Source organism: Coptis chinensis, chromosome 3 (assembly GCF_015680905.1).
Source record: "Coptis chinensis isolate HL-2020 chromosome 3, ASM1568090v1, whole genome shotgun sequence".
NCBI lineage: Eukaryota > Viridiplantae > Streptophyta > Magnoliopsida > Ranunculales > Ranunculaceae > Coptis > Coptis chinensis.
Window position 1 is genome coordinate 49,949,906 of NC_141458.1, and position 27,135 is coordinate 49,977,040.

The 27,135-nt window shown below is 37.8% G+C and overlaps 2 protein-coding genes across 18 annotated transcripts; both read left to right on the forward strand.

Moving 5' to 3' along the window:
- The first annotated feature begins 1,146 nt into the window (after window positions 1-1,146).
- Window positions 1,147-13,564, forward strand: LOC147509906 (uncharacterized). Of its 11 annotated transcripts, XM_086602063.1 has the most exons (6): window positions 1,713-1,824; window positions 1,925-1,968; window positions 2,545-3,866; window positions 10,097-10,230; window positions 10,879-10,969; window positions 11,415-11,971. In XM_086602063.1, the coding sequence occupies exons 2-3, from the start codon at window positions 1,965-1,967 to the stop codon at window positions 3,720-3,722; spliced, it is 1,182 nt and encodes a 393-aa protein (XP_086458189.1). In that variant the 5' UTR covers window positions 1,713-1,824; window positions 1,925-1,964; the 3' UTR covers window positions 3,723-3,866; window positions 10,097-10,230; window positions 10,879-10,969; window positions 11,415-11,971. The 11 variants fall into 11 exon arrangements, with proteins under 11 accessions (XP_086458186.1, XP_086458188.1, XP_086458180.1 ...); XM_086602060.1 differs by having other exon boundaries at window positions 1,147-1,968; XM_086602059.1 differs by lacking the exon at window positions 10,097-10,230 and adding exons at window positions 12,201-12,277; window positions 13,387-13,564 and having other exon boundaries at window positions 1,195-3,866; window positions 11,415-11,628.
- Window positions 13,565-15,872: 2,308 nt separating this feature from the next.
- LOC147509907 (uncharacterized) lies at window positions 15,873-26,895 on the forward strand. 7 transcript variants are annotated; one of them, XR_015218638.1, is made up of 11 exons: window positions 15,873-18,338; window positions 22,454-22,501; window positions 23,032-23,113; window positions 23,546-23,652; window positions 24,107-24,658; window positions 24,769-24,824; window positions 24,953-24,989; window positions 25,185-25,307; window positions 25,457-25,545; window positions 25,725-25,939; window positions 26,548-26,895. XR_015218638.1 is itself a non-coding variant. In XM_086602065.1 (5 exons), the coding sequence occupies exons 1-5, from the start codon at window positions 17,459-17,461 to the stop codon at window positions 24,110-24,112; spliced, it is 1,104 nt and encodes a 367-aa protein (XP_086458191.1). In that variant the 5' UTR covers window positions 15,982-17,458; the 3' UTR covers window positions 24,113-24,239. The 7 variants fall into 7 exon arrangements, 2 of the variants coding, with proteins under 2 accessions (XP_086458191.1, XP_086458192.1); XR_015218639.1 differs by having other exon boundaries at window positions 15,982-18,338; window positions 24,464-24,658; XR_015218635.1 differs by having other exon boundaries at window positions 15,982-18,338; window positions 23,051-23,113; window positions 24,464-24,658.
- The last annotated feature ends 240 nt before the right edge of the window (window positions 26,896-27,135 follow it).

Below are 27,135 nucleotides of genomic sequence, written 5' to 3' on the forward strand. Positions count from 1 at the left end.
CTGTATTTAATTTAAGAGATTTAGACGTGAAATCAAGTAGTATGTTGAAATAACCAACCTCAAACATGAAAAATAAAATAAAATCCTCAAGTCTATACGTGAAAAATATAATGGGCTTAAGCCCAAGTTAAATACACCAAACCATATTTGCAACATTAATCGAATAGTACAATTATAGATATACATGAAGTTAGAATAATAAACAAACTAAACTTTTAATCAAATAGGTAACCCTAATCAATTTAAATCTATAAATACTGCGTAGTGAGATAAACTTTGAAGTAGTAGACTATAACTACGAAGAAATAGAACAAATTTGGAACAAACTTAAGATTGCAAAAAGAACGACATGCTTAGAAATCAGTGCATACAAATTCAGGAAGAAAAAATTCACAGTCTGAAAAAAAATATTAATTATCTAAAAGCAATTATAAATAGGGAATGATAGAGTTATGATTCTCTCTACATAACCAAAATTCTTTACATAACCAAAATTCTTTGTTAGTTATCCGAGTTTTGCTTTTATTTTTGTCTACATAAGCTTTTAGACTATCAAATGGTTAACTATCAAGGTAGTAGATTGAATATTTCTAGAAATTTGTGTTTTTATCAAAATTTAAATTATTATAATATTAAGACATTTCAATATCTCCATAAGAGGTAGCAACTCAAATTTGAATTGAATTTGAGATACAATACCCGCTTATACTTAGAGGTTTCTAAACTACCTATCCTCTCTTACTATTATTACAAACGAATTTAGCAAAATAAGATAACAATTAACAAATATCGATACAAAAATAAGTAAAGAATAATAGGTAATCACTATTTCCATCTATGCAATAAGTCGATGCCCCTAACATTCTACAATCTAAATATTTGGGACTTGTCTTCCAAATATTAATGAGATAGTGAGTTTACGCTTCAAGATTCTAACGCCAAATACAAGATGATCTTTTAATTTATTGTCTAAGTGAATATAGTTTGGAAGTAAGATTTTTGATAAATAATAATAAAGTGAAAAAAAAAATTATATAAAAACGGTCCCCGTTCGTTGAACGGGTCCAAAAATCTAGTTATATATATATATATATATATATATATATATATATATATATATATCGTTTTTGGATACCTGGCAGTGACATGGAAATATTGGATATATATATCTCTACCGAATATTGCAGCGTTTTTCTGCCGAGGTTTAAGAAGTGGAATTATTTCTTAAACCTCAAACTAGTTTTATGGGCGCCACCAATCCGAGAACCACCTATTCAATTCTCACCCAATTCTCACCATTCCAAAACCCAACTGTCAACTCCTACGAACGCCGTCTAATTCTCGTCAATCTATCCAAACTTATAAAACAAGGCCAAACTTCATTCCTAAATTATCTTTCTTCCCATTTCTGCCCTTACACACTTTCCAAACTCATCCTAAAACATTTTGGTCCAAATCGTAAATTATCATTTGCATTTTTCAAATTCTCGTTTCAAGAAAACTACTCATACTCCTCACTTAAATCATGTAGCTTACTCATTCACATTCTTGCATCCCACGACCTTAGATTCCTATCACAAGATGTGTTAACTCATGTCGTTCACAATGTCGGACCGGCTCGTGGTCAAGAGATTATAGACTTAATGTGGTCTGATCATCTTGACTACGAGACGGGTTTTTCGGTACTTGATTCACTAATGAGAGCTTTCTTGAAAGCTGATATGATTAAACAAGTTTTACTAGTCGTAGGAAAAATGAGAGAGGAGGGGTTGAAGCCGAGTTTGTCTGCAATGAGTGTTTTTTTAAAGTTGTTACTTAGGAGAGGTGAGTTTGGGTTGGTTTGGAGTTTGTTTAGAGATATGATTGGGAAAGGGCCTCGTCCCTCGAATTATACGTTTAATATTATGATTCTTGGGTTTTGTAGAAGAGGGAATGTTCGTGTTGCGGAGAGTGTACTTCATGTGATGAGTAAGTTTCAACGCGAGCCTGATGCTTTTAGTTATAATATTATGATAAATGCTTATTGTATTTGTGGGAGGTTTTCCGAAGCTTTGTCGTGGGTTGAGTTAATGATTAAAAGTGGTTGTAGTCCAAATAGTGTTACTTTTAGTACGATTATTAATGCGTTGTGTAAGGAAGGTAATGTGGTTACAGCTAAGAAGTTGTTTTGTGATATACGGGATGTGGGGATTGGTCCAAATACTGTTATGTATAATACTCTGATTGATGGATTTGTTAAGGCTAAGGAAATTAGTCAGGCTAACTGTCTTTATGAGGAAATGAGGGAGAAAGGTGTAACTCCTGATGTGATAACTTTTAACACTCTATTCTATGGGCATTGCAAGTACGGTAGAGAAGAGGATGGGGAGAGACTGTTGAGGGATATATCTGTTTTGGGGTTTCTTTCACACTTGTCTGTGTCAGATCTTTCGATTGCAGGGTTATGTTGGGTGGGTCGGTTGGATGATGCTTTGGCATTATTATCTGATATGCTCGAGAAAGGGTTAATTCCAAGCGTGATTGCTTTTAATTCAATTATTGCAGGTTACAGCAAAGCATGTCTAGAAGACAAAGCTTTTGATGTCTACAGAGTTATGTTGGAGTTTGGTCTGATTCCTTCTTCATCCACGTGTAGTTTTCTGCTAATGGGCTTGTGCAGGATAGGCATGCTTACAGAGGCTGAAGAACTTATGGATAAGATGCTACAGAAAGGGTTTCCCATAAATAGAGTTGCTTTCACGGTTCTCTTAGATGGGTATTTTAGGACGGGAGACGTGACAGGGGCTAGGGTGTTGTGGTATGAGATGGAGAAGAGAGCAGTATCTCCTGATGCCATTGCTTATTCAGCATTAATAAACGGGCTTTCTAAAGTTGGTCTTATGGACGAGGCATGTAACATCTTTGAGGAGATGTTAAGAAGGGGATATGTTCCTAACAACTTCACATACAACTCACTGATAGGTGGGTATTGTCATTGTGGTAGGTTGAGTGATGCATTGAAGTTAGAGAAGATGATGAGGCAAAGAGGTCTTCTCCCTGATATTTTCACTCTCAATATGATTATTGATGGGTTTTGTAAAGAGGGTAAGATGAAACGCGCTAATGATGTGCTCATGGACATGCTCAGAAGTGGATTGAACCCTGATATCGTCACTTACAATACCTTGATCAGTGGCTACTGTAAGGTCTCTGACTTAATTAGTGCTGAAGATTTTGTGACTAGGATGTGCGCAAATGGGTGGGACCCAGATATCACAACATACAATATCCGGATTCAAGGTTTTTGCAGTACTCGTAAAATTAAGATAGCTGTTAAGATGTTGGATGAGCTTGTTATGTTGGGTATTGTTCCGAATACTGTTACATACAACACCATGATGAATGGTGTGTGCCGTGATATCACTTATATGCTAGATCGTGCTATGATACTGACTGCGAAATTGCTTAAGATGGCATTTGTTCCTAATGTTGTTACAGTTAATTCATTACTTTCTCACTATTGTAAGCAAGGAATGCCTGGGAAGGCCTTGGCATGGGAGCAAAAGTTGCGTGAAGTGTCCTTCCCATTTGATGATATTACTTGTAAGATATTGGACAGAGCCAACTCTGACACATGCAGGGTTGCAGAAGATTCAACAGAAACATCAGGGAAAGGCCTATTTTTGGACTTTCTGATGTACATCACATATGACTACCTATGCCGAAATAGTTTTCCAAAGTGAAATAGATTACTGATACTCGTTAGAGAAATTTGACCCTTGTGGGTCTAGTAAGGTGAAACTAGCAAGATATCTCGAGTTACTCTGAAGTGAGGTGCTTAAAGTTCGAAGGAAGGAAGAGACACATGTCTTCAATGGTCGAGAAAGGTACTTTTGCTCCTCAGCTTATCCTTTGATATATATTGTGTTTTTTGCTCATTTATATTTGTATGCACCTTATGTAACTGCTGAACCATTTACATGTATTGTCTCAATGATAAAAGTAAAAAAAGATAATAATCCTAACAAGACAACATATTGGTATTCTTATTTCCAATAATTAAGGAGGATGCTTATCTTATGGAAAAACAGAAGGAGCATTTAGGTGGTGTTGTGGTGACACTGGCAATTTCAGCAACGTAATGGCTCCATCATAGTAACAAATTCGGGATTCGGCACAAATTCGGGGAGGGGTGAAATCGCTAATTCGGGAAAAATTCGCGAGCCATAATTTTTAATGATCAAATAATAATAAAACCTCTTCCACAATTTTTATTTCATCATTTGATAATCCTTACTGCCTCCACAATAAAATCATATAGGAAATTTATTTTTAATAATCTATTTTTTACTTAAGACATTAATCAAATAGAAAATGCGGAGCTGCATAATCATGTTGGATGTCATCATAGTCCAAATCAACTTCATCTCCATCATTTTCTGCATAGTCGATGTCATCATCCTCAATATTGACAACTCCTTGGCCAAGAGGTATTGGACTTTGAGCTGTAGTTGTAGTTGTATCGGAACATTTTGGATCCAGGAGCATTTGGTGTCGAAAAGTAACTTCGAAAAATGCAACAAATTTCTCTAAGTATAGTGGTTCTGACTTTCCTCCTAGCTTTTCTTTCATCTTCTTCAGGTGCAAATTGACTCTTGCAAACACTAAATCATTTAGTGTCTTTGGATCCAACTTATTGCGTTTTTTGGTATGTGCAGCCTTAAAAGCACTCCAATTTCTTTCGCAAGCGGACGAACTACAAGGCTGACTCAATAGTTTCACTTCTACCTTTTTAAGTTGAGCAAACGCTGGGTTCACCACCTTCCACCAATCACCTAAACAAAGAGTATTCATATATATTTAATAATACATGAACAAAGTAAATTAAAGTACATATATTAGACTGCCACCAAAGGGATAAAAATAATAAAATCAACATAATTCAGCCACTTACAGGGATGTTTTTTGTGAAGTAGACTACGTGCAAATGGCGTAAATATGTTGGCTTGCAAGGCTATGTAATTTGCAAGTTGGTCACTGAATGCTTCATGATCTTCAGGAGGGACCATCTACTTAAGAGCTTCCATCACACCTTTATCTGTTTTGTCATCATGCTTGACCAATTTATCGAAATACAGGTGAGGATTCAACAAACCTCCTGCTGCCATGAGAGGGTTGTGAAATTGTTTTTTTAGCCTAGCATCAATTATATCCCAATATACTTTGTACCTACTCTCCTCATTTTTATAAAACGTAGCAATCGAAGTCTTTTGACCTTTGCATAGCTTCATATAAATATCCCAATCGTTGCTTCTTCTCCATCCGCCATCCTCAAAACTTTTATAAGTGGTTCCACAATGGTAACCATTTATTTTGTGTCACTCGAATATATCACTATTAATAAGTTTTACAACAGTATCCCCTTCTATAGGTTTAACTGAGTTTCTCCATTCTTGTGATGTGACCATAAATCGTAAAGCTTGCTCCTCATTTATCAAAGATTGGATCATTAAAAAATTTGTTGCGAATCGTGTCGCAGCATGCCTTTTCAATTCTCTATTACTCGTATGCCTCCTCATGAGTGCTAACACATGTTGTTTCCCATACAAAAACCTAACAAGAGACCTTGCATCACTAATGATAATCTTCCAACTTGGTAATTTATCCATGTCTTCTAAAATAAGATCTATGCAATGAGCGATTCAGTTTGTCTTAAATACATGGGGCATCTCTATCTCTAAAAGAACTCCAGTAGCAGAATAGTTTGAACCATTATCAGCAACAATTTGAACAACATTTTCTCTACCTACATGCTCATCAATACCTTTTTTTTATAAAATCATAAATAAATGCAGCATCCTTCACTTTACCTTCAGACTTCGAACATAAAAACACAAAGCCCATTGAGGAAGCAACTAGCGATTGATGTGGTTTCTATGCCTGTTATCTATCCAACAATCAGACATTATTGTACATCCTGATTCTGCCCATGACTCTCTCACTTCAAGAACAAAATCTCCCCGCTTCTTGTTTCAATTTAGATAACAACTTGGTTCGAATAGTTTCACTGCTTGGGGGTACATAGCTAGGACCATGCCTTGCAACTGCTTCCATTGCATTTATGAACTCTGGAGATCTTAAAAGATTAAATGATAGGTTGTTAGCAATAACCATTCTAGCTATTTCAAGATCAGCCTCCTCTTTCTCCTTTTTCCTTAACATTGCATTCAAAGTCAGTTGTTTAGTACTAGTCTTCTCCACTTGGCTATTGTCAACAGATGCACTCATATACTCATTAATGCCTTTTGTTTTCCCCTTTTTCCTACCAAGCTCTTGTGCCGCTGATCGAGCAAGTTGCATCACAGATTCAGGTGAAACATTACATAGCTCTATATCCATGTGTGGAATTCTCCCCAAGTGAGATTTCATTCTTGTAATTGTGCAACTGTATACCTTTTTGCAATAATTGCACTTTAGCTTTGATCCATCCTTAGTAACATGACTCCACATGGGATCTTTGCTCTTTGTCATTTATGTGTTAGCTTACCAGTGATGGGGTTTCAAGTTTTCAACTTTCAATTTTTCAAGTAATAATTGCAAACTTGCAATTGAAAGTGATGGAGGGATTGGAGGCGATATGATAGTATGATGTAGTTTCTTAACTTCATTTTGACGGTTTTGGTTGATTGCAAATCAGAAATCAATCTAAAAATCTCAAAGAATCCTCTTATTCCATGATTTCCCATTTCTAGTTGGAAATTTTTGAAGAGAGATTGACAAGAAATCCCTAAAAATCGGGAAAAAATGAGAAAACCCAACGACTCGACTGTTTTATAAGATTATTCGTATCCAAATTCGGTGACTGCCCTATTCGGCAATATATTACGATTTTTTGAAAAAATCGACAAATTTTGTGACTATGGGCTCCATGATCTCAACCAACCTAAGTTTCATAATCAATTGTGTAGTTCTTTTATATGGAAGTTGCTGGGTTCTCATTGTTAGAGAACTCTTTTCAGCTGTTGATAGGGAATTATTGCTCGGAATGTTTGTTCTAGTTATGCTTTCATGTTGCTTTATTATTTCCTTTGCTTTCTTTTCCATTCAAACCATACCCATTTTCTACTGCTGATTAATATTGCTATTTGGTCATAATCGTAGAATGTAAATTATCATCAAATAGGATGAAGTATCGTGAAATCAACAAATAATTTATATAGTTAAAGAATAACTGATCTCTTGGGGAAAGAATAATTGATTTCTTCAGGAGAATAGCTGAAATTCTTCAGGAGAATAACTCATTTTCTTTTTTTGTTAAAATATCTTTTGTTTGAGATTGAAGATAATCAAACGGTTATATCACCAAATTTTAGTTACATCTTCTAATTCTGAAATCATACTTCCAATTGGGGAAGTATGGTTTGAAAAAAATAGGTCCGGTGGAATGGGAGACATTTGAGTTTGAGAATGGAGGAAATGAGAAAATCAGATCAAAGAATGTGGACGAGGCTTCGTGTTGAATGTTGAATTTGCGGAGTCGATCGGAAGATGGATTATTGAGAAACTAGATGTATTAGTTTCTGGAGAAAAACAATATGGCTTCATTGGGAAGAAAAGGGTTGGGGATATGGATCTGTTTATGGAGATTAGGGAGAATTGATTTGGTACTTTTCTTTCCCTGATGTTCCTGTCCAAGCAGATTCAACAAGGGTCTACTATTTGTGTGCCTCTTGCAGAAAATGGTGTGGGGTGGGTACTTTTCAAAGACACTTTGATGGCAGTTATTGGTGGTACTGATTCAAGGAAGAATATGGTGGGGAGGGCAGAAGTGATTCCACAAGTGGTTGCTGGGATTCCAAGTGTTATTGTTAGAGAAGGATATGGTGATCGCAATTCTAGACTTCAAATGAATTCTCTGATAATTGAATCTTAGAAACAACTTTGATGGTTGGAGGGAGTTTGCAGCTGTTTTGCGTGAAGCTTTTATATTACGGTGTCGACCCCCATTAACAATAATCAATGGTTGCAAAGCTTTGGTGGAACTTGAGGATAATGGTGAAGTAGAACGTCTCCTTAGGGTCCCTTTTGTGGACTTTAATGATGCGACTACAACTGAAAAGGTGGAGGCCGACTGCTGCCACAATTCAACCTGTATGGCTTAAGCAAAGGCGATGGGTAGAACTATTGGGTATTCTTCTGCATCTCTGGTTAATGGACGTTTTCAGAAAGTTGGTTTTAAGATTTGGAACACTTGGGAAGGTCGTTCAAGAAGGCAGGCCTTACAAGGGGATTTCTAGGATGAAGGTGTTGGTTGATCACTGTGATTTACAACATATACCTCATATTATCCCTTTGATAGATGAAGGTATTACTTTTTCGGTTAGGGCGGTGCCGGAGTTTGATGATGCTAACTTCCAGATTGTTAGGGCGGACAATTAGGTTGACTCGTCAAGATCGTATGCTGAGGCAACTCGGATCAGATCTGAAGATCACATGGTAGGGGAGAATAATAATGGTCCGATAGGGAGGGCAGGAACTAACAATAGGAACAGGGAGACTACTGGATCATTGCCAAGGTTTGATAGGGTGGGATCAAAACATTGGGGGTCATACTTTGAACCGAAGTTTGAATGAGGTGGGAATTACAATTTTGCCACATGATGAGATTGTTAATAGGATGGATCAATTGGGCCATGAAGAGCCTGTTAATGGTTCGCATAGTCATTCCTATTGTTAAGCAGCGGTTCCAAAATCTTTAGATGGACTGCCTGATACGCCAAATCTGGAAAATGTAGTGGAAAAGTTAGTAATTGATAAGGGGTTGGGCAAGAACCTGCTAAATCCCAAGTACATCCAGTGTAGGAGGTAATCAGATTAATAATGTTGTAACTTCTCAACGCATGAATGGTAGTGGATGGAGACGATGATGATAGTGGTGAGTGGTATTCATTGCATGATGATATTGAACTTGAAAATGACGATACGAACTCTCTTTTTGGTGATGATAATGAATGGTTCGTCAAACGGTGGGCATGGTAGCTGATTTAAAAAGGTTAGAAGATGTAGATCAGCAAATTGGGGTCTCTCTTGAGGCAGACTGCCTGCATACAACTGATATAGTACACTCCATTAATCAGTAGTCGCAGGAGGAGTGTATGATGTATATGAGGAGAGATGCCAATGTGGGAGAGGTGCAAGGGGATGAATCCATTTATGATGAATTTTAAATTGGCAACGTGGAACATGAGGGGGTCCAGATCTAAAGATAAGGCTGGGCGTTTGAGAAAAATGATTAGAAAGTTTAGGCCATTAGTTCTTGGTCTTTAAGAGACTAAAAGGGAGCATAGTGATTTGCGACTAATTAGCTACCTTTGGGGAGATCAGCACATGAATGAGAGTATTCTCCTTCAATTGGAAAGTCGGGTGGTCAGATAATCATTTGGGACACTGATAGAGTGAAAGTGATTGATAATATAAAGGACGTCTTCACCTTAACTACACATGGATGTGTACAACAGTATATGGCTCAGTTGATGAAGCCGAAAAGGATCAGTTTTGGACTGAATTTAATGATGTGCCTTCATATGGAAATTTTCCATGGGTATTAGGTGGTGATTTTAATGCTATTCGTTTTGCTGTAGAGAGGGGAGGAGGTGGCAGATGGAATAGGGGGATGAATTGTTTTTTTTTTTTTTTTATCGGTAAAATGTGGTGTGTCTATATATATATATATATATATATATATATATAATCATAAAGTCAACGTTGTAGGATGAGATATCCCACTCAGATACAATAAAACGAAAGACAGATACAATATCGATACTAGAAAAAAAGAAAACTACTGACTACTAGAGAAAACTAAAACAAAGGGATGCAGTCATGCATGGCCGAGCAAGGAACCCCATCTAAACATAATATCCCCGAAAGATGTATATATCCACTCCTCCCAAAACTTGGACCAGAGAAAGACGAATCCCTTGATTGCTCATTTAATGAGTTTAGAAATAATTATGGTTTGATGGATTTTAACTTAACAGGAGCCCAATCTACATTTTTGAATAATCAAAGCGAACCAGCAAGTCAAATTGACCGCTCCCTTTGCGTTCTTTTGCAGAGCTTGCTTTGGGATTTAATTTGTCGGATCATCTGATTTTGATTGGAGGGCCACAACCTTTTAAATTTGAGACCATGTGGTTTGAGAGCCATGATCTTGTTGCATTAATGGAACAATGGTGGTCACAATTTCAGGTAACTGGTAGGCCATGATTTGTTAGAAGCAAAAATTACGGTTAATGAAATTTAAATTGATTGAATGGAACAAAAGCAATTTTGTGCATTTCGATTGTAGAATAAAAGATCTACAAGAAAAGTTGGGACTTTTGGTAAAGAAAGAGGAGTGTACGAACCTTAATGCTCAAGAATTAATACAAAAAGCTGATGAGTAGCAAAATATACCAAAATAAGAGTCTGCCACTTATAAGTAGCTGAAAAACAACCACCCAAAACAAATTGGTCCACCACTTACAAGTTACAATAACTGGCAAAGTACTTGTAAGTACTAAAAACAAACACTCCCTTAGACTAGAACAAGTAAAATTGACACGTTTACTGTGTCGATGTTGAACAAGGCTTTGTTAGATGTAAAATATTGTTCATTTGTATGCTATAAACATAACAAATGCAAAATAACAAAATTACAACAATGGGCATCTTTTCTATGTTTATACTCCCACAAATATAACAACTTTTTGCAGGTAGTATCTCATCACCTAATGTCTTTCACAAAGAAGTATTTGGTCAAATGGACTAAAAAAAGATTGGTGTAAGATAATTGTTGTAGTGTCACTAGTGTGTACCATGTAAGGTTCTCACTTTTGTTTTGCTTCTATTTGAAAGGTGTAGCTTGCCTTGGCTAAATTGAAGGATTTGTTTAGCAATGGAGGGAAGCAAAATTTGAGTCTGCCAGAAAACTTACCCCGATGTTGTGGTACAACACGTCCCCTTTATTCTTCTTCTTTCAAATTACTAGCTTAGCAGGCTTGTGCCCATGCAACATGCAAGTTTTGTCATACCTGTGCAATGCACATGCGACATGCAAGTTCCTCTGTTTGTTACATGCACACACCCACAGACACACGCACTCATGCACAGACAAAGACACAAATGTTGGTGCTCGGGCCTCTGGCCCTGTTAGAGCAGTGCACATCATTTATGGGGATTAGTAAGTGTAGGCCCATTCTCTTAGTCAGTTATAACATTTGTTTTTTCTAAACTTCCTATTTCAATAGAACTCTAACCGTTGGGTTGCAAGTTTACTCCAAAGACAAATTAAGAGGTGGGGATTGGGTATGAGGACAACTACGTATAATTTAACTAGCTTCCATATTCCAGAGATTTAATGTTATATTTTCATACTTTTACTGATGCTGCAGTTGGCAGAGTGCCAAGGGTTGAACAAATCGTGTAAAACATCCAAGTGGATGAGAGCTGATTGAGCCAAACCATCGTGATGTAGAAGCAAAGATGAGAGAAGGTTGATTACACCACCCTTGTCTCTGACAGTTCGCTTGAACCACCACAAAGAAATATAAACTGTGTGGTTACGTGATCTTTTGCTTTGCAGCTGAAAATGTGATCCGCATATTGGTAATTTGGTAAATTGGTAAGAGATAGTCTGAAGCTTTATGGCCTATCTTACAAATCTCTCATCAGTAAATCTGATACTTCACGACCTTTATTACTGAAGGAAGGAAATACGAAGTGTAGGAGTTCTGCTTGGAACACTACACCATAACACTGATTTTGCAACATCTAGTAAATTGATTGCTAACACTTATTCATCCGTTACAATGTTTGTCACACATGTTTTCAGTTAGAAATGTTACCAACCGTTACATATTTTGTAGGCAAATATTTGGTTTATTTACTAACATTTACCCAATATTATGTGACGGATAAGAAGTGTGACCTATTGCCCAAAAAAATAAAAGGAAAATTGAAAACAAATGAAAATGGGTGAAAAGAACTGAAAACTTTGGGGGGGGGGCATGTTTTTCATTCTTGCGCTCATCTGTCACACCCTTTCAATAACAAAAGAGAAAACCGCTACTGCTACTGCTACTGCTTCCACTAGTGTTGCCCACTGAGGTAAGTCGTTATCTTCTCTTTTCTCTTCCCTTTCCTTTTCTTAATATTCTCTTCTTCCTTCTTTGTAACAGTTAGGGTTTTGGTTAAGGAGTTGGATTTGCACAATCAATTGCTCAATCTGTTCAAGGAAGCTTCTTCATTGTCCAAGGTAATGTTTTGTATAGTAAATTCTCTTTTATTTACGATTTCTATTGTTTCCATTTTTCGAAAATTTAGGAATTAGCTTTTGGGTTTGTCTTGACATAAGATTTTCAGGGTGTATGTTAACATTTGATTGGTATAATTTGTCAACCATGGCCAAAGGTTGCATCTTTATATGATAGATTTTAGTTTATTTAAATGTTCTCATGTTGTATTGTGTATCTGCTCACGTTGGCTTCATTACCTTTGATTTATGGGCACCTAATTACTATAGCAAATCTGTTAAATTTTCACTTAGATCATGTTAATAGTTTATTTAGTTAACAAAATTGTAGGTTTTGACTGCTTTACAAAAATCTGCCCATTGGGATAATAAAGAAGAAAAAAACACCACAAATTACAAAGTGTAGATGATGTATACTAATTTGAATGTGATAGGTGAATATATAATCTGATGAAATACCGCTTTAGTCAAATGTGGTGAGATGTCAAGACCCTTTTCTTTGTATGTCAAGTAGACAATGTTGAAAAGAGTCAAGAAACATATCATCATGGAGTATGGCATTAGGTCCATTGCCTTAAGATCATGCTGAAGGAAAGTTTTCAGTCATATACCAGTTACGACATTCGAACTTATCAATATAACGTAGCTACCAACCTTTCACCTGTGTTTGTAAAACGTTTGAGTTCATTACCATTACATCACAGAAACCATCAATTATCAGTATGAGAAAAATAGCTCGAGTTATTTATTCCCTACAACAGTAGTACTGAGTTTTATAGGCTACTCCAACTGACGCTAAGAAACTTTCCACCAACCTGTCTCTGGCGCGCAAGGCCCAACTTATCTGATAAACCAAGATCTTTCCACCATCTGATAGACACACAAAAGCTAATTAAGTATTGTAAGATCTTTCATATTTATAATACAACATGACCACATATATATGCTCTTACCTTGACATATTAACAAGTCCTGTCTGGTACGTGGCTTGCAACATATTGAAGTTTAGTATAGCAAGTTCTAGCAAAAATGGATTCCTTTTCTCTTTTCTCTTCTCTCTGATATGCATCAATGTACTATCTAGCCTCTCACCTAGGCATTCTCCAATGCAGGGGAAGCTCCAAGGCATGTGTCACTTCTTCAGCTAGGCTAGGGTGTATATTTTCATTCAGAAGCTTCCGTGTTAAGGTTATTGTGTATACTGGGAATTGGCACTTCACATGTCAAAACCTGAAACATCAAGGGTTAAAATACAAGAACAGGCAATACATGTTTTTCAACTGTGCAATGGTGAGAACGACATACTTCAAATTATCTTTCCGTGCTGTACAAATTATATTTATGTGATGTACAAATGAATGGTGAATGAAACTTATATTTGGATAACTTGTGATGGAAAGCAGGCATCCCTTCTCAACTACTAGCCCTCAGAGACGTGTACAAGGTTTGGCACCCCAATTCAAATTTACATATTTCAAATACTACGAGGATTCTTGTAATAATACTTGATAGGATGTAAACTAATGCTATTTGGGATTTGTCAGAACCTTTGTTGTTATCATTTAGTTTAGGTGTGTCAAGAACCTAATGTCGGGAAAGCAGACTTCTTAGAGCAGATTACATGCAAAACAGAACATCCTAAGGTATGAGACATACACTTATTCTAGAATAGTGTAATCCCAAATTTGTGAATCTGAAAAAATATTTTAATTTCTTTGTCAGGTAATATTAGATGCCCCCTATGGTGCACCAACCCAAGATCACAAGAAATTCAAAGTGGTTTTGCTGATAGGTCTGGGTATTGGAGCTACCCCAGTGATCACGATTGTGATCATAACAAATTAATGACCTCAAATCTCATCGACAGACGTTCTCTCTTTGGTCTTCCCTGTCCATGGAGGAACACAGTGTTTTTTTTTTTTTTTTTTTTTTTTTGATCGGTAAAATGTGATGTGTATATATAATCATAAAGTCAAAATTCGTAGGATGAGATATCCCACTCAAATACAACAAAGGAAAAGACAAATACAAAATCACTATTAGAAAAAAGAAACTACGACTATTAGAGAAAATTCAAACAAAGGGATGCAATCATGGATGGCCGAGCAAGGACTCCCAACTGAACATAAGGTCCCCGAACGATATATCTGTCCACTCTTCCCAGAACTTTGACCAGAGAAAGACGAATCCCTTGATTGCTACAATCACCTGTTCCCTAGTCATCGCACATCCATCAAAGTGTCTCCTGTTCCTTTCCAGCCACAAAGCCCACATGATAGCAAAAGGTAAGACGTTCCACACTCTATATCCCTTTGGGGAATAGACATTAAGCACCCAAGAGCTCAACAGATCTTTCACTGATCGAGGAACAACCCAATACACCCCAGAGTGGCCCACAAAGTAACTCCATATTTCCCAAGAGAAAGGACAATGAATGAGAGTGACTCACTGACTCCCCATCAGCCATACACAATGGACAAAAGTTAATGATTATTTTCTTTCTCCTAATAAGATTGTCTATGGTCAAAATCTTATTATGGGTCGCACACCAAATGAAAAAAGAAACAAAACAAGGAATCTTTGTTGACCAAATAAAAGAACTAGGAAAGTCTGGAATCATGACCCCTCGGTTGTTAACCGGTAGATGAGAACACAAAGAAAAGTAGAAAGACTTGGTTGAGAATTTCCCATTCTTTTCTATAGTCCAGTGCCGACGATCCCTATCCGGTCTCACAGCAGGAATTGCCTCTACTATAAGCGTGAGGGTGGCAATGCTCGCAATATCCCGATCAGTCAAGTGAACATGAATCCCCAAATCCCACCCAAGATTACCATTATTTAGACGCATGAAATCACAAATGGTGTGATTTTTAAAAATTGAGATGGCATAAAGTCTTGGGAAAGACAAGAATAACGGTCTCTCTGTTACCCATCTATCCTCCCAAAATCTAATTCTACCCCCGTCACCTAAAACATATGTAATCTCTCTTTGAAACTCCACGAGACCTCTCTGAATACTCTTCCAAACCCCACACCCGTAGGGACTAGAATTCCCCCTGCTATACCACCCATGATTGGACTCACCAAATCTGGATTTGACCACACGCCTCCAAAGCCTCTCACTTTCTTTCCCAAATCTCCAAAGCCATCTGCCCATAAGGGCAAAATTAAACTCACAAATCCTTCGCAATCCCAGACTCTCGTTTTTCTTCGACATACAGACAATCTTCCAGTTAACAAGATGATACCTATGATTCTCCTCCTTGTCATCCCATAAAAAATTCCTAATGATCCTTTCAACCTTTTTGACTACGCTTTGTGGCATCCTAAAAAGAGATATAACATAAACCGGAAGGCTCGAAAGAGAGCTCTTAATCAAAATCACTCTCGCCCCTCTCGATAGGTACCGCCCATGCCACCTTTCAAGTTTCTGACGGAAGTTCTGCTCTACAGGTTCCCACATAGTAGCAGACCCATATCAAGCACCAAGAGGAAGCCTAAGATACCTTGAGGGCAAAGATCCAGCAGAGCACCCAATGGCTCCAGCCATCCTATCAATATCGCTCATGTCAACCACCCCATACACTTTACTCTTAGCCATATTCACCCTAAGCCTTGAGATCACCTCAAAGGAACAAAGAATCCCACGAAGAAATCTAAGATGTGAGAGGTCCCTACGCAAGAACACCACGATATCATCTGCATATTGCAAATGAGAGACGAGAACTCGGTCTTGTCCCACCCTAAAGCCCTTGATAAACCCGAGCTTCTAATGCCTCTAGAACTCCTAAAGAAACCTGCTGGCGACCCATTAATAAGGATCGAGAAAGAGCACGATGAGATACATTGCCTAATCTATTTCCGTCACTTCCAACCAAACCCCATACGTCTCATCACATAGTCCAAAAACTCCCAACTCACATGGTCACAAGCTTTGGTAAGATCAATCTTACAAACCAGACCTGGTATCCCACTAACGTTCCTATCCTCAATTGCCTCATTAGCGACCAACACCGCATCAAGGATTTGACGACCACTCACAAAAGACCCTTGCTCCTCCGCAATGAGGTTAGAAATCACCCCTTTCAATCTCATCGAAAGCATCTTGGATATGATCTTATATGCATTACCAACCAAGCTGATAGGACGCCAATCACTAATGTCCTCAGCTCCTCTCTTTTTAGGGATGAGCTTGATGAAGGTGTTATTCATGCTATTCGAAGGAATAGATGTCTCCCAAAACTCCCGAACGGTCTCCATGACATCATCTCTCACTGTATCTCAAAACTTCCGAAAAAACTCAGTATTGAACCCATCCGGCCCCGGAGACTTATCGTTCCCCAGATCGACAATTCCCCTCCAAACCTCCTCCTCCTCAAACTCTCTTTCTATGTCCACACTCTCCTCTCTCGAAATGCTAGGAAGGAAGAGATCATCTACAAAGGTTTCTTCTTACTATTCCTTTTTTTTCTTGTTAAATAAATACTATCTTGATGTTTCCATGTCCAAACAAAGGTTTTGGTTTGTTTTCCTGCTGTGGGATGCTGACTTTTCCAGTAGCATATCAATATGTTGTTAGATAATTTTTTTCCCTTCTTTTCTCACAATTTGGGGCTTTATTATTTCCCTTATCTGTTTTGAAGACCAATAGATGTAGGGTTTGCTTCATACATCAATATTTGAGATTTTAAGTATGAAGAGTCCTAATTTAACAATTGGTTACCAATTAGGAAAGTTAACTTTGTGTGGAATTATGGCACTGAAAGCTACTTGCTGTTATTGGGTTGGGTTGGTTGTTAAAAGTTATAATTGTGTATGTATTAATTAGATCGGTGAGAAGTTTGGGCCGGGGTTTTGTGAATAGTACATGAAGTTGAGTATCCTAGTATGTATGGTGCAGGGTATCTAGTGTTCGTGTTTAGCCAGGGTCTGTAGTTAACGTAAATTTTTGGTGCAATCAAAAGGGCTGCTTTCACTTCCACCTTTTAACAAATATTTGGGCTGGTTAACACTAAAGAGTTTACTTCAACCAATTGACGTGCATCGCGTGGGAGGGGGTTTAAAAAGCTGGCTTATCGGGGTCTATATAAGAGGGGAGCTAAAAAAGGTTTTAGGAAGTGGCAAGAAGTTTTTGTGGGTTCCAAAAGGAAGTTGGCGGCTAGTTCTCTTTCAGTAGTAGCTATTATGGAGAAAGATGGTAGTAACAGTAGTATTAGGACGGCAGAAAAAAATTCGAAGAAAGCAAAAAGAGAGGCTCATGATATACGCGCAAAAGGTTTGGGGCATCTGCTGATCCCAACAGATGTCCCTATTATTTCAGTATCAAGTGATTCTTTGGAGTCCTCAGAGCCTTCTTTCTCCAACCATTCTATGGATTCAAGTGTTTCGTCTGAGGTTTCAGGGGGTGATATTCCAGAAGAAGATATACCCTCAGATGCGTTCACTGAAGAAGAAGAGCCTTATGAGGATTCTGATCAGGAAGCTGTGATGTTTAACTGTCATGATGAGGTGTCGGTGGGGACTATGCCAGTAGATTTGTTTCAAGGAAATCAACTAGAGTCTAGCTATGAATCAGAAGATAGTATTTCCCAACCAGTGCCACTGGCTATGGAGGGCTCGTCTGGGAAAGGCAGTGGACAGCTCAAGTCAAAAATAAATAACAGAGGGAACAGCTCAAAAGAATCAAAGGGGTTGAACAGTGGGTATAGTGGTGATAAGAGTACTAGTGTCAGTGTTGGGTCTGTGTGGTCCTCCTCCAGGGTTCGCGGTGGCTGTCCCCAAACAGCCGCCTCGACAGATATGATATACGCCTGGAACTGCCGGGGAATGGGTTCCTCCACGGCAGTTCATAATATAAAAGATCTAGTCCGTCAACACCAACCGGATATTTTATGCTTGTCAGAAACAAAAGTTAAGGAGGAAAAGATAAGTAAGTTAGGGAAGGCTCTTAAGTATGATAATACGTTTTGTGTTCCTGTTGTGGGTCTTCGAGGAGGGCTAGCTATTCTATGGAGGGCTGGAGTTAACCTGGAGGTGCTGGGAGCCACGACCAACCAAATCTCAGGTAAGCTTATTAATTATCACAGTATAAATCCATGGTACTTTACTTTTGTTTATGGTGAACCGAATGCTAGTATGAGACATCATTTTTGGAATGAATTGAGAGAGTGTGCCCCCCATATACCGGGACCTTGGTTAGTGTTTAGTGACTTTAATGCAATCAGAACCTTGGATGAGAAAATAGGGGGTAGGTCGACCTTTTCAAAATGCATGATGGATTTCAATTCTGTGATTGATGACCTTGGGTTAGTGGGTTTAGGCTACAAAGGACCCAAGTTCACCTGGAATAATAATAGGAAAATTAAAGACAATATTTTAGAAAGACTTGATCGTGCTATGGCTTCACATGACTGGATGGATTTATTCCCTAATATGCTTGTTAAACATGTGGTTAATGCTACGTCCGATCATTTATCTCTGTTGATTAGTCTTAAAGTATCTGAGGAATATGCTGAAAGACCTTTTCGTTTCTATAATATGTGGTTAAAAGATGAGTCTTGTAAACCTGAGATAGATAAAGCGTGGAACTCTATAACACATGATTTGCCTGATTGGAATGTGATTCTTAAGGTAAATAAGACCGCCCAAAGTCTAAAGACCTGGAATAAGAAGGTTTTTGGGAACATCTTCTCTAATATCAAACATACTCAAAAGGAGCTAGATAGGGTGCTCCAAAAGCCTTTTAATTCGGTTAATCATGAAAGAGCTAAGAAGTTAAAAAAGGTGCTCTTTGATTGGTATGAGAAAGAAAAGGTGTTTTGGAAACAGAAATCCAGTCAACACTGGATTAAAGAAGATGGTAGGAATACTAAGTTCTTTCATCTGTCTACGGTGTATCGCAGAAGGAAAAATAACATTGATAAGATTAAGGATGATAATGGTGTTTGGCAAGAAGGTAGGAATAATATAGGAGTAGCGGTGAATGCTTATTTTGATAATATTTTTGATTCTGTACATCCTCAGAAAAATGAGCTTATTCTTGATTTATTTAAGCCTTGTATTACGGATAGGGAGAATCAGATTCTTACTGCTTGTCCTTCTGATGACGATATTTGGCATGTTGTTAAAAAGCTCGGGTCTCTAAAGTCACCTGAACCTTATGGGTTCCAAGGTATCTTTTATCAACAATGTTGGGATGTGGTAGGTAAGAGTATTATAGATTGTGTTAAGGATTTCTTCATTAATGGTAAGATGAACCCTAGGTTAAATGATACCTTTCTCACCCTCATCCCTAAGATTTCTAATCCGGACCATGTATCTAAGTTTAGACCTATTAGTTTATGCAACTTTAGTTATAAGATTATTGCTAAGATTCTGGCTATTAGGTTTAAGGCCCACATTAATAAGATTGTCTCCCCGTTTCAAGGGGCCTTTATAAAAGGGAGAAGCATAGGGGATAATATTGGCTTGGCTTGGCTTGTGAGATTTTTAACACTATGAAAAAGATGAAAAAGAAAAAAGGGTTTGTTGCTCTAAAGATGGATATGTCTAAAGCTTATGATAGGGTGGAATGGTCCTTTATAGATAATATTTTTCAAAAACTAAGTTTTAATAAGAAATGGAGATTGCTTATCTCCGAATGCTTATCGACGGTCTCTTTTAAAGTTCTTCTTAATGGTGCCCCTCTTGAGTCTATTACTCCTAGTCGAGGCCTCAGACAGGGAGACCCTCTCTCCCCTTATTTGTTTATTCTTGTTTCTGAGGCCTTATCAAAGATGATAGCTTATCTTGAACGATCCTAAGGAAATTCATGGCATAAAGATTAGAAGGAATGCACCGCTATTACTCATTTACTTTATCTGAGATGATTTGATTTTGTTTACTAAAAGCGGATTTAGTTGAGAGTGGTAAGCTCAAAAATATCTTAGATGAGTACTGCAATATCTCTGGTCAGATGATAAATTATGATAAATCTAGTATTTTTTGCAGTAAGAATATGCATAAAAAACATAAAAACATTTGAAAAAGGTTTTGGAAAATGAGATTTTTTGACTATCGGGATAAATACCTAGGAGTTCCTATAATTGTTTCTAGAAAGAAGAGTGAGGATTTTGATTATTTGGTGGATAAAGTTCACGGTAAAATTAAAGGGTGGAAGGCAAAAGTTCTGTCACTCGCTGGCAAAACAACTCTGATATAGGCTGTGGTCCAAGCTACCCCCCTCTTTGCTATGTCTACTTATTTTCTCTCAAGTTCCACTTGTGAGAAGATAGATAAGGCATACAGGACCTTCTGGTGGCACGGTACGGAAGATAGTAAAAGCATCCACACTATTGGGTGGGATAGCATATACAAACCTAAAGCTAGTGGTGGCTTAGGCTTGAGAAAAGCAAAAGATATGAATCAAGCCATGCTAGCTAAGCTTTCTTGGAAAGCTCTCACTGACAAAAAATCGATATGGGCTAGAACCTTCAGGGCCATATATGGTAAGAGCTGGTTTGATGTTAAACAGAATCCCCCTCCAGACGCCTCTTGGTTTTGGAAAGGGGTACACAGAGTGGGGAAAATAGTCCTGGAGGGATGTATCTGGAGCATTGGTAAGGGTAAGGATGTGTTGGTTATGAGCCATTCTTGGCTCAGTATTAACAAACATCCTGTCCTTATTAATGACATGATGCCTTTGCGACAAGACCTTCAAAACCTCAAGGTAAAGGATCTTATGTTGACTGATGGTAGTGGATGGGATGAAAATAGGATTGATCACCTATTCCCATCTACTATTGGGAAGATGATTAAGCAGGTCATGATTAGACCCCTCGTGGCAGGGGAAGATACTATTCGATGGATGGATACCAGAAATGGCAGTCTGTTTGTTAAAACAGCCTATCATAGAATGGCAGGGAATGGGGACATGGAGCAATCATCGTCTTTTAATACAAACACTGTTAAAGCTATTTGGAAAGCTCCGGTATCAACCAATATTATTCTTTTCTTGTGGAAGCTGTACATGGGTATCCTATCTACGGGAGACTTGCTTAGGAACAAAGGGATCAAAGGAGAGTTCTCCTGTCCCTTGTGTTGGCTGGAGCTAGAGGACCCTCTACATATTTTCTTTAAGTGCGAGTGGTCTAAGTCTGTCTGGTTCGCCTCAAACTTGGGGGGCAACCTAGACGAGATGGGACACTACACGATAAGAGATTGGGTTGATCTTTTCCTTCAGTGGATTAATGGAACGGATTCGGGTTTTGCGGAAAAAGGTATTCTGGCCATCATAATGCTTCAAGGCATATGGGAGGCTAGGAACAAGGCAAAGTTTGAAAGCTTAGCAGCAAATAGAGAAGGCTTGCTCAGAAGAACAGCAACCCACTGGTGGAGATGTCTTGAAGTCTTTGAAGAATCACAGGGAGTAGGGAATAACAGTTCCCATATAAGCCAAAATAGAATGAATAATAGTTGTCCTTATAAAGAGTCTTTTCCAATAGTTGAACTAGATACTATACTAATAAGGTGTGATGCTGCTTTTGATAGGGGGACAGGAGATGGGGCAGCTGGAGTTCTGGCTTGGGATAATGAAGGTACTCTCATAGGAGCAGCTACAAGAAGGTTCACAGCAGCAGATGCGGAGGAGGCAGAGATGGTGGCCTTGGAGGTGGCAGCGAAGCTAGCTCGCAGCACAGGAGAGAACTCCATTTTGTTTGAGGGAGATAGTCTATTAGCTATTCAAAATGTAGTATCTCCCTTGGAGAATAACTCTCATAACTGGAAATTAGAACCTGTTAAGTTGTTAATTGAGGATCTGTGTAGACCTCTTAAGTTTTGTAAATATGGCTGGATCAACAGGAGGTATAATGGCGAGGCGCACGATCTGGCACATTGGGCTTTCCATGGTCAGGATATAAGTCTACTGCCAAAATACCTACTGGACAGGAGCATTGTACCTTTGATGTTTTAAATATAATCTGTTGTTAGCGAAAAAAAAAAAAAAAAAAACCAATTGACGTGCATTCAAAACAGGGCTGAAACTGACATGCTCTCCAAACTAACCATCTAAATGGTCCATCATGTGCTACTGATCTGGCACTGTGTCTTTGAGCTGTCTATTATGAATAAACTTCATTAAGTTTCTATGCCTCTTCATTAAGAAAGTAAACTTCTGAATCGCACTTTACTTTTTGGCAGGAGTTCTTGTTATGTTGCTTGCCAAATACTTTGGTGCCTGGTGTAGAGGTACTACATTTACTTATGAAAAATGCTTTGTTTATTGTTACTAGAGTGGGATTGTTAAATGTTACTGCAATGAGATTTCTATCTCATTATTCGTGGTGAACTTAATTAATTAATTTATTTTTTTCTATCTGAGACTCATTTTCCTAGAGGCAGCTAGGGGGAGGAATGCCTCAATAAGTATGCTTTTGCCAAATACTTGCCTATGTTCATTGCCTTGGCTAGATATAGTCCTCAACTCCTCGCATCTAAGGCCTCCTAGGCTCACGTGTAGAGGGCCTAGTGTCGCCGCCTCCTACCGGCGGCCAACCCTCAGGATCACCTGTGCCTTGAACTGTTGAACTGCAGGCCACCTTACCCATGCACAAAATGACATTGCTATATATCAAATCAATAGGTAGAGACATCATGATGTATACCACAGGTTTATGGTATTCTGAATTTGTTCCAATGTTTATGTATCTCCTTGTACGACCAGGTTACCTTAATACACTTCTTGTGTTTATTCTTGTTATCTACTTTTACTGAACCAGGAAAAAAAATGTCATTTAGGGCGTGAAGTTGCTGATAGACATCATGACATCATCAACTTGCTGCAGTTACCATGCACAAAAGGTATAATCTGACTCTCCACCGTAATGATAATTTGCTGGTCACTCATGGCAACTAGTTGCACTTGAATGCATAAGCTCCATTATACCCAGATGTTTCCCAGCCTCTCTGGCTCATCATTATTCAGTTCTTACTGAAAAAGTGAAGTTCCGGTTTATTAACAAACACGCTTATAGGTTCGACTTATAAGCCAAGGACCCGTAAGTGCAAAACTGGTTTTCCTTAATTAGCTAATTGATGCACCTCCATTTTTAAAGTAAGTGTAGATTCTAGTCAATGTAAGAATTGCATTGTTAGGATGAAGAGATGAAATGAATGATGTTCTGACTCCTGCTTTGAAGGCATTATTTTTATATCAGGTTCTTAATGTTTGACAAGTCATTTGGTAGATGTGATCTTACATTGTTCTTATCTGCTTTGTTTTTTTTGCAACAGTAATGCATGGTCGTACATTAAGGGGATGTGATTGTGTGAATGCCATACGAGTAATGGAGCAAAATCTTCACAGATGTGCATCATGGACTGCTAATGGCCATGTGCAGGTTTTCTTTTAAACTAGCACTAGTTATTTAGCCAATTTATTAAAGTTGGAAATGTCTGAAGTGATGCCTTAGAATTATATCCATTTAGCTTGCTTGCTGCCAATGAATTAATTAAGTTGTGATTCTTTTGTAAGTCACTATGCCAATTAACATGAACTTCTCAGTTAATCTTTTTGGCTAGAGTTAGATTAGTTTGAGCCATGTTTGTATTAATAACACCATAATTTACCAAGCTTGTTGCCTGCCACTAGCATATAGGACAAGGAATTGATGATAAATAATTTCTTGGACGTTAGCAAATTTATTGGTGCTGGTACGTATACACTTAGTGGGCCTAGCTTTGTTGGCAAATACTTGTTTGGTGTGACTGAATTATTGTTCAAGTCAAGCACTTTAATGGTTCACCGAGTTCTCTGCGTAAGACGCGTTGGTGTTTCTATTACTATATGTGCAGGTGTAACTTGGTTTTAACTTGGGAGGGAGTTTTCCACATGTGTCCATGTTGGCGGCACCTCCACTAGTAGAAAGTGGCAGAGAGTTTGTTGCACGTGTGTACTGCATCCTTGAAGAAAAGCGTGACCTGTAATTGAGTTATGCTTACTGTTTCTATTGCTAAGGAAAATACTGAAAGGGATAGAATTGTGATTTTAGAGTAAACTGGTTGTGAACATGGTTTAAAAATTTAAACTCTCATTATAACTACAAGCTGTTTTGTTAACTTGGTATGGTTTTTAATGATGACTCATACCTAAAAGTTGTTTCGAGAACAATGTAATATTATGCAACTAATAACTTTGTGGATCATTTGAAGCACAAGAACTTCAATATCTGTGCTGTAAACCATGAATTTTTTGGAAGCTTTTGGAGTTCAAGAACTAATTGAGTACGAGAGAAACTTCAAAGGCTCATTTAATACCTTGGCTATCATTACATTGTATGGTGGTATGCATCATGAACTTGCTGTATAGTCTTTGGTGGACTCGTTAATCACTTATCGAGGTCGATGGTAAGATTTTAATTTATTTATCTTTCTTTCTATATCTTTAACACCTTTTCAGTTTTTGATCATTTTCTCCATTCTAAAACGGTTGGATGCTTGGGAGTTTTGGTCAATAGGGTTGATGGGGGTGCTGAACAGAAAGTGCAGCAGAAGCTGCCTACTACTAAGGCCGGTCAGGCATTTATTTTGCTAAGTTGTTTCTGCTTTCTACTACTAAGATAGGAGAAACTTAAGATTATAATTTAAATTGTATATTTTTGTATTGAGATATTTTCTTTTTTCTTCTTTTTTTCTGGAAAGAAAAAGAAAAAGAGGAAGACTCCTTTTCCCAAAAATGGTTAGCCTTCTTCTTCTATTTGTTGTTTGAGTGAAATATTTTTGTATCCCATCTATTTTGATGTGATATGATGATGAAAAATGTAGAATATCTTAGAAAGAAATACTCTAATAGTACATAGTTTCACATGTCTTTCAAGGGCAAATGTGAATCCCGTTGTTTTAATTTTCTTCCAATTCGATCTGTATTTTGCAGTGGAGAGTGTCTCAAAATTTTGCAGCAGAAAACTATATGATGCCTCCTGCTCATGCAGCATATGATCCGTACCTTGTTGGGGGCCAAAGATAGTTATCCGATGCCTACTCTCCCACTTCAGAGGTATACTTTGATGTTACCTGTTTCTTAGTTGAAATCCTAGGGTGGTACTGGGTATTTATTTGGTGGGTGGTGCTGACTACTGAGAACTAAGTTTTTATCATTTATAGATTATTCATTGTTGTCCTAACCTGTCCATAAACATATTTCAGAGATCCAGCAGCAGGGCTTGGCCGTATCCAGATGCTAACATGGAGTTTCTTAAGTCGAATGGATTTCAGCTTTTTCATTTTGGGATAAGGTGTGTTCTCATTTTTCATTTTATTATTCTTTTGTTAATCCGATTGTGAACTAGTATGTTGAAACGGTAAGTTAAAATTGAGAATCTATTACATTCATTTTGTTTCCTCAGTTTACCTTCACATTTTTATTGGAATGAATTGTAACTTGTGAATGGATTTGGCATTGTTCAAAATGTAGGAAGTTAGGGAGCTTTTTCTTGACAAGCACCAACTCTTTATACATGTAGCTTCTGGCTACCTCCTTAAAGTGAGAGCTCCTTAATGTAGAAAAACGATATCACAAATGAATCTCGATTCTACTGGGCAACTGTGGAAGGAGCAGAAAGCTGCTGGGAAGCCTGGTATATTTTTTGTTAGTACTGGGACCGAAGGTGGTGGGCAGGAAACTACCGTGTAAGTCCAAATTTTAATTTCATTGTTATTTTTATTATGTGATATCTTTGTTTGTTGGTTTTGTGGTTTTTGAGATCTATGCTTAATTTTCATGTTGGTGAATTATTTTATTAATCAACATGAATGTGTGTTAACTTGTTTACTAATATGAGTTGTGTGTTAATTACTTCGAAAGGTAGCTTAGATGTTCTAAATGTGGTATAGGTTGCGAGGGTTAGGAAAGGAAATGGTGAGGATTAATGTAGAAGGATGCGGATATGAAAAAGAGGCGCATAGAGGGGTGCTGAATTACCCCGAGTAGTATTTGAAGCAGGGAAGGTTAAAAGGAAATATTGGCGACCCCTCCCATTGATTGTAACCGCCGGTATCACAAGTTTTGGTTATCTGAAGTTTATTGGTTAGGGTAGACATGTCACTGTTAAAACCACTTTGGACTATGATTACCATCACAAACCACTTTAGAATTAGATTGCTAGCATGTTGGATTTAGATTTGACACACAGTTGAGCATTATACCCTTTATAAAAAATTCTGCTTGCCTTATTTGCCTTATTCAACTTATTTGTTTTAGCTGTGTTTTTTGAAGTGGATGTGTGTGTGACTTGCAGACTTGGTGTTATGGTGTGTGATGGAGCTTGGTGTTTTGCACTTGTGTTGTGAGATATAAAGGAGCTTGGTGTTGCAGACTTGCAAAAACAAATTGGTATTCATTGGTAAGAAGGCGTTGGTGGGGACATATATATCAAAGCCGAAGGTTTATTTGCTTGGCTAAGCTGTTGGTTGTCCTTGATCGATGTTAACAACTTACTTTGTTATTGTATTATAATAGCTACAATACAATATTTTGTTTTGGTGTTTTGCTTTTGTATATGTTTGGACGTGGTGAAAAAACTCTTTATGTATTACTGAAATTTTTATTCTCTCAATGATAAAGGTTGGTACTACTTATCAAAGAACTAGGATCTTTGCATATATGTTGTATTTGTGATTGGGTTTTGTAAATTGAAAATCCTATGTGGTAGAGATTGTTAGTTTTCCGAAAAGCTAGGGTGTGCAGGCCCCAACCACACATTTTTAAATTTGTGACCGAGTGTTTAAGTTTTGAGGAAAAGGAACAGTGAACAGCAAGTGAGGGTAAAAACATAAATGCTCTCTCTTCTCTAAACAAAAAAGAGTTGTGATTTAATGTCCGAAAC

Bases quoted from the DNA above. Each gene is read 5' to 3' on its own strand.
- LOC147509906 (XM_086602054.1), top strand. From the start codon at position 1,245: ATGGGCGCCACCAATCCGAGAACCACCTATTCAATTCTCACCCAATTC.
- LOC147509907 (XM_086602065.1), top strand. From the start codon at position 17,459: ATGGAGAAAGATGGTAGTAACAGTAGTATTAGGACGGCAGAAAAAAAT. The intron at 18,339-22,453 runs GTAAGCTTATTA...ACTTTTTGGCAG, and splicing joins CACGACCAACCAAATCTCAG to GAGTTCTTGTTATGTTGCTT. The intron at 23,114-23,545 runs GTATAATCTGAC...TTTTTGCAACAG, and splicing joins GCAGTTACCATGCACAAAAG to TAATGCATGGTCGTACATTA.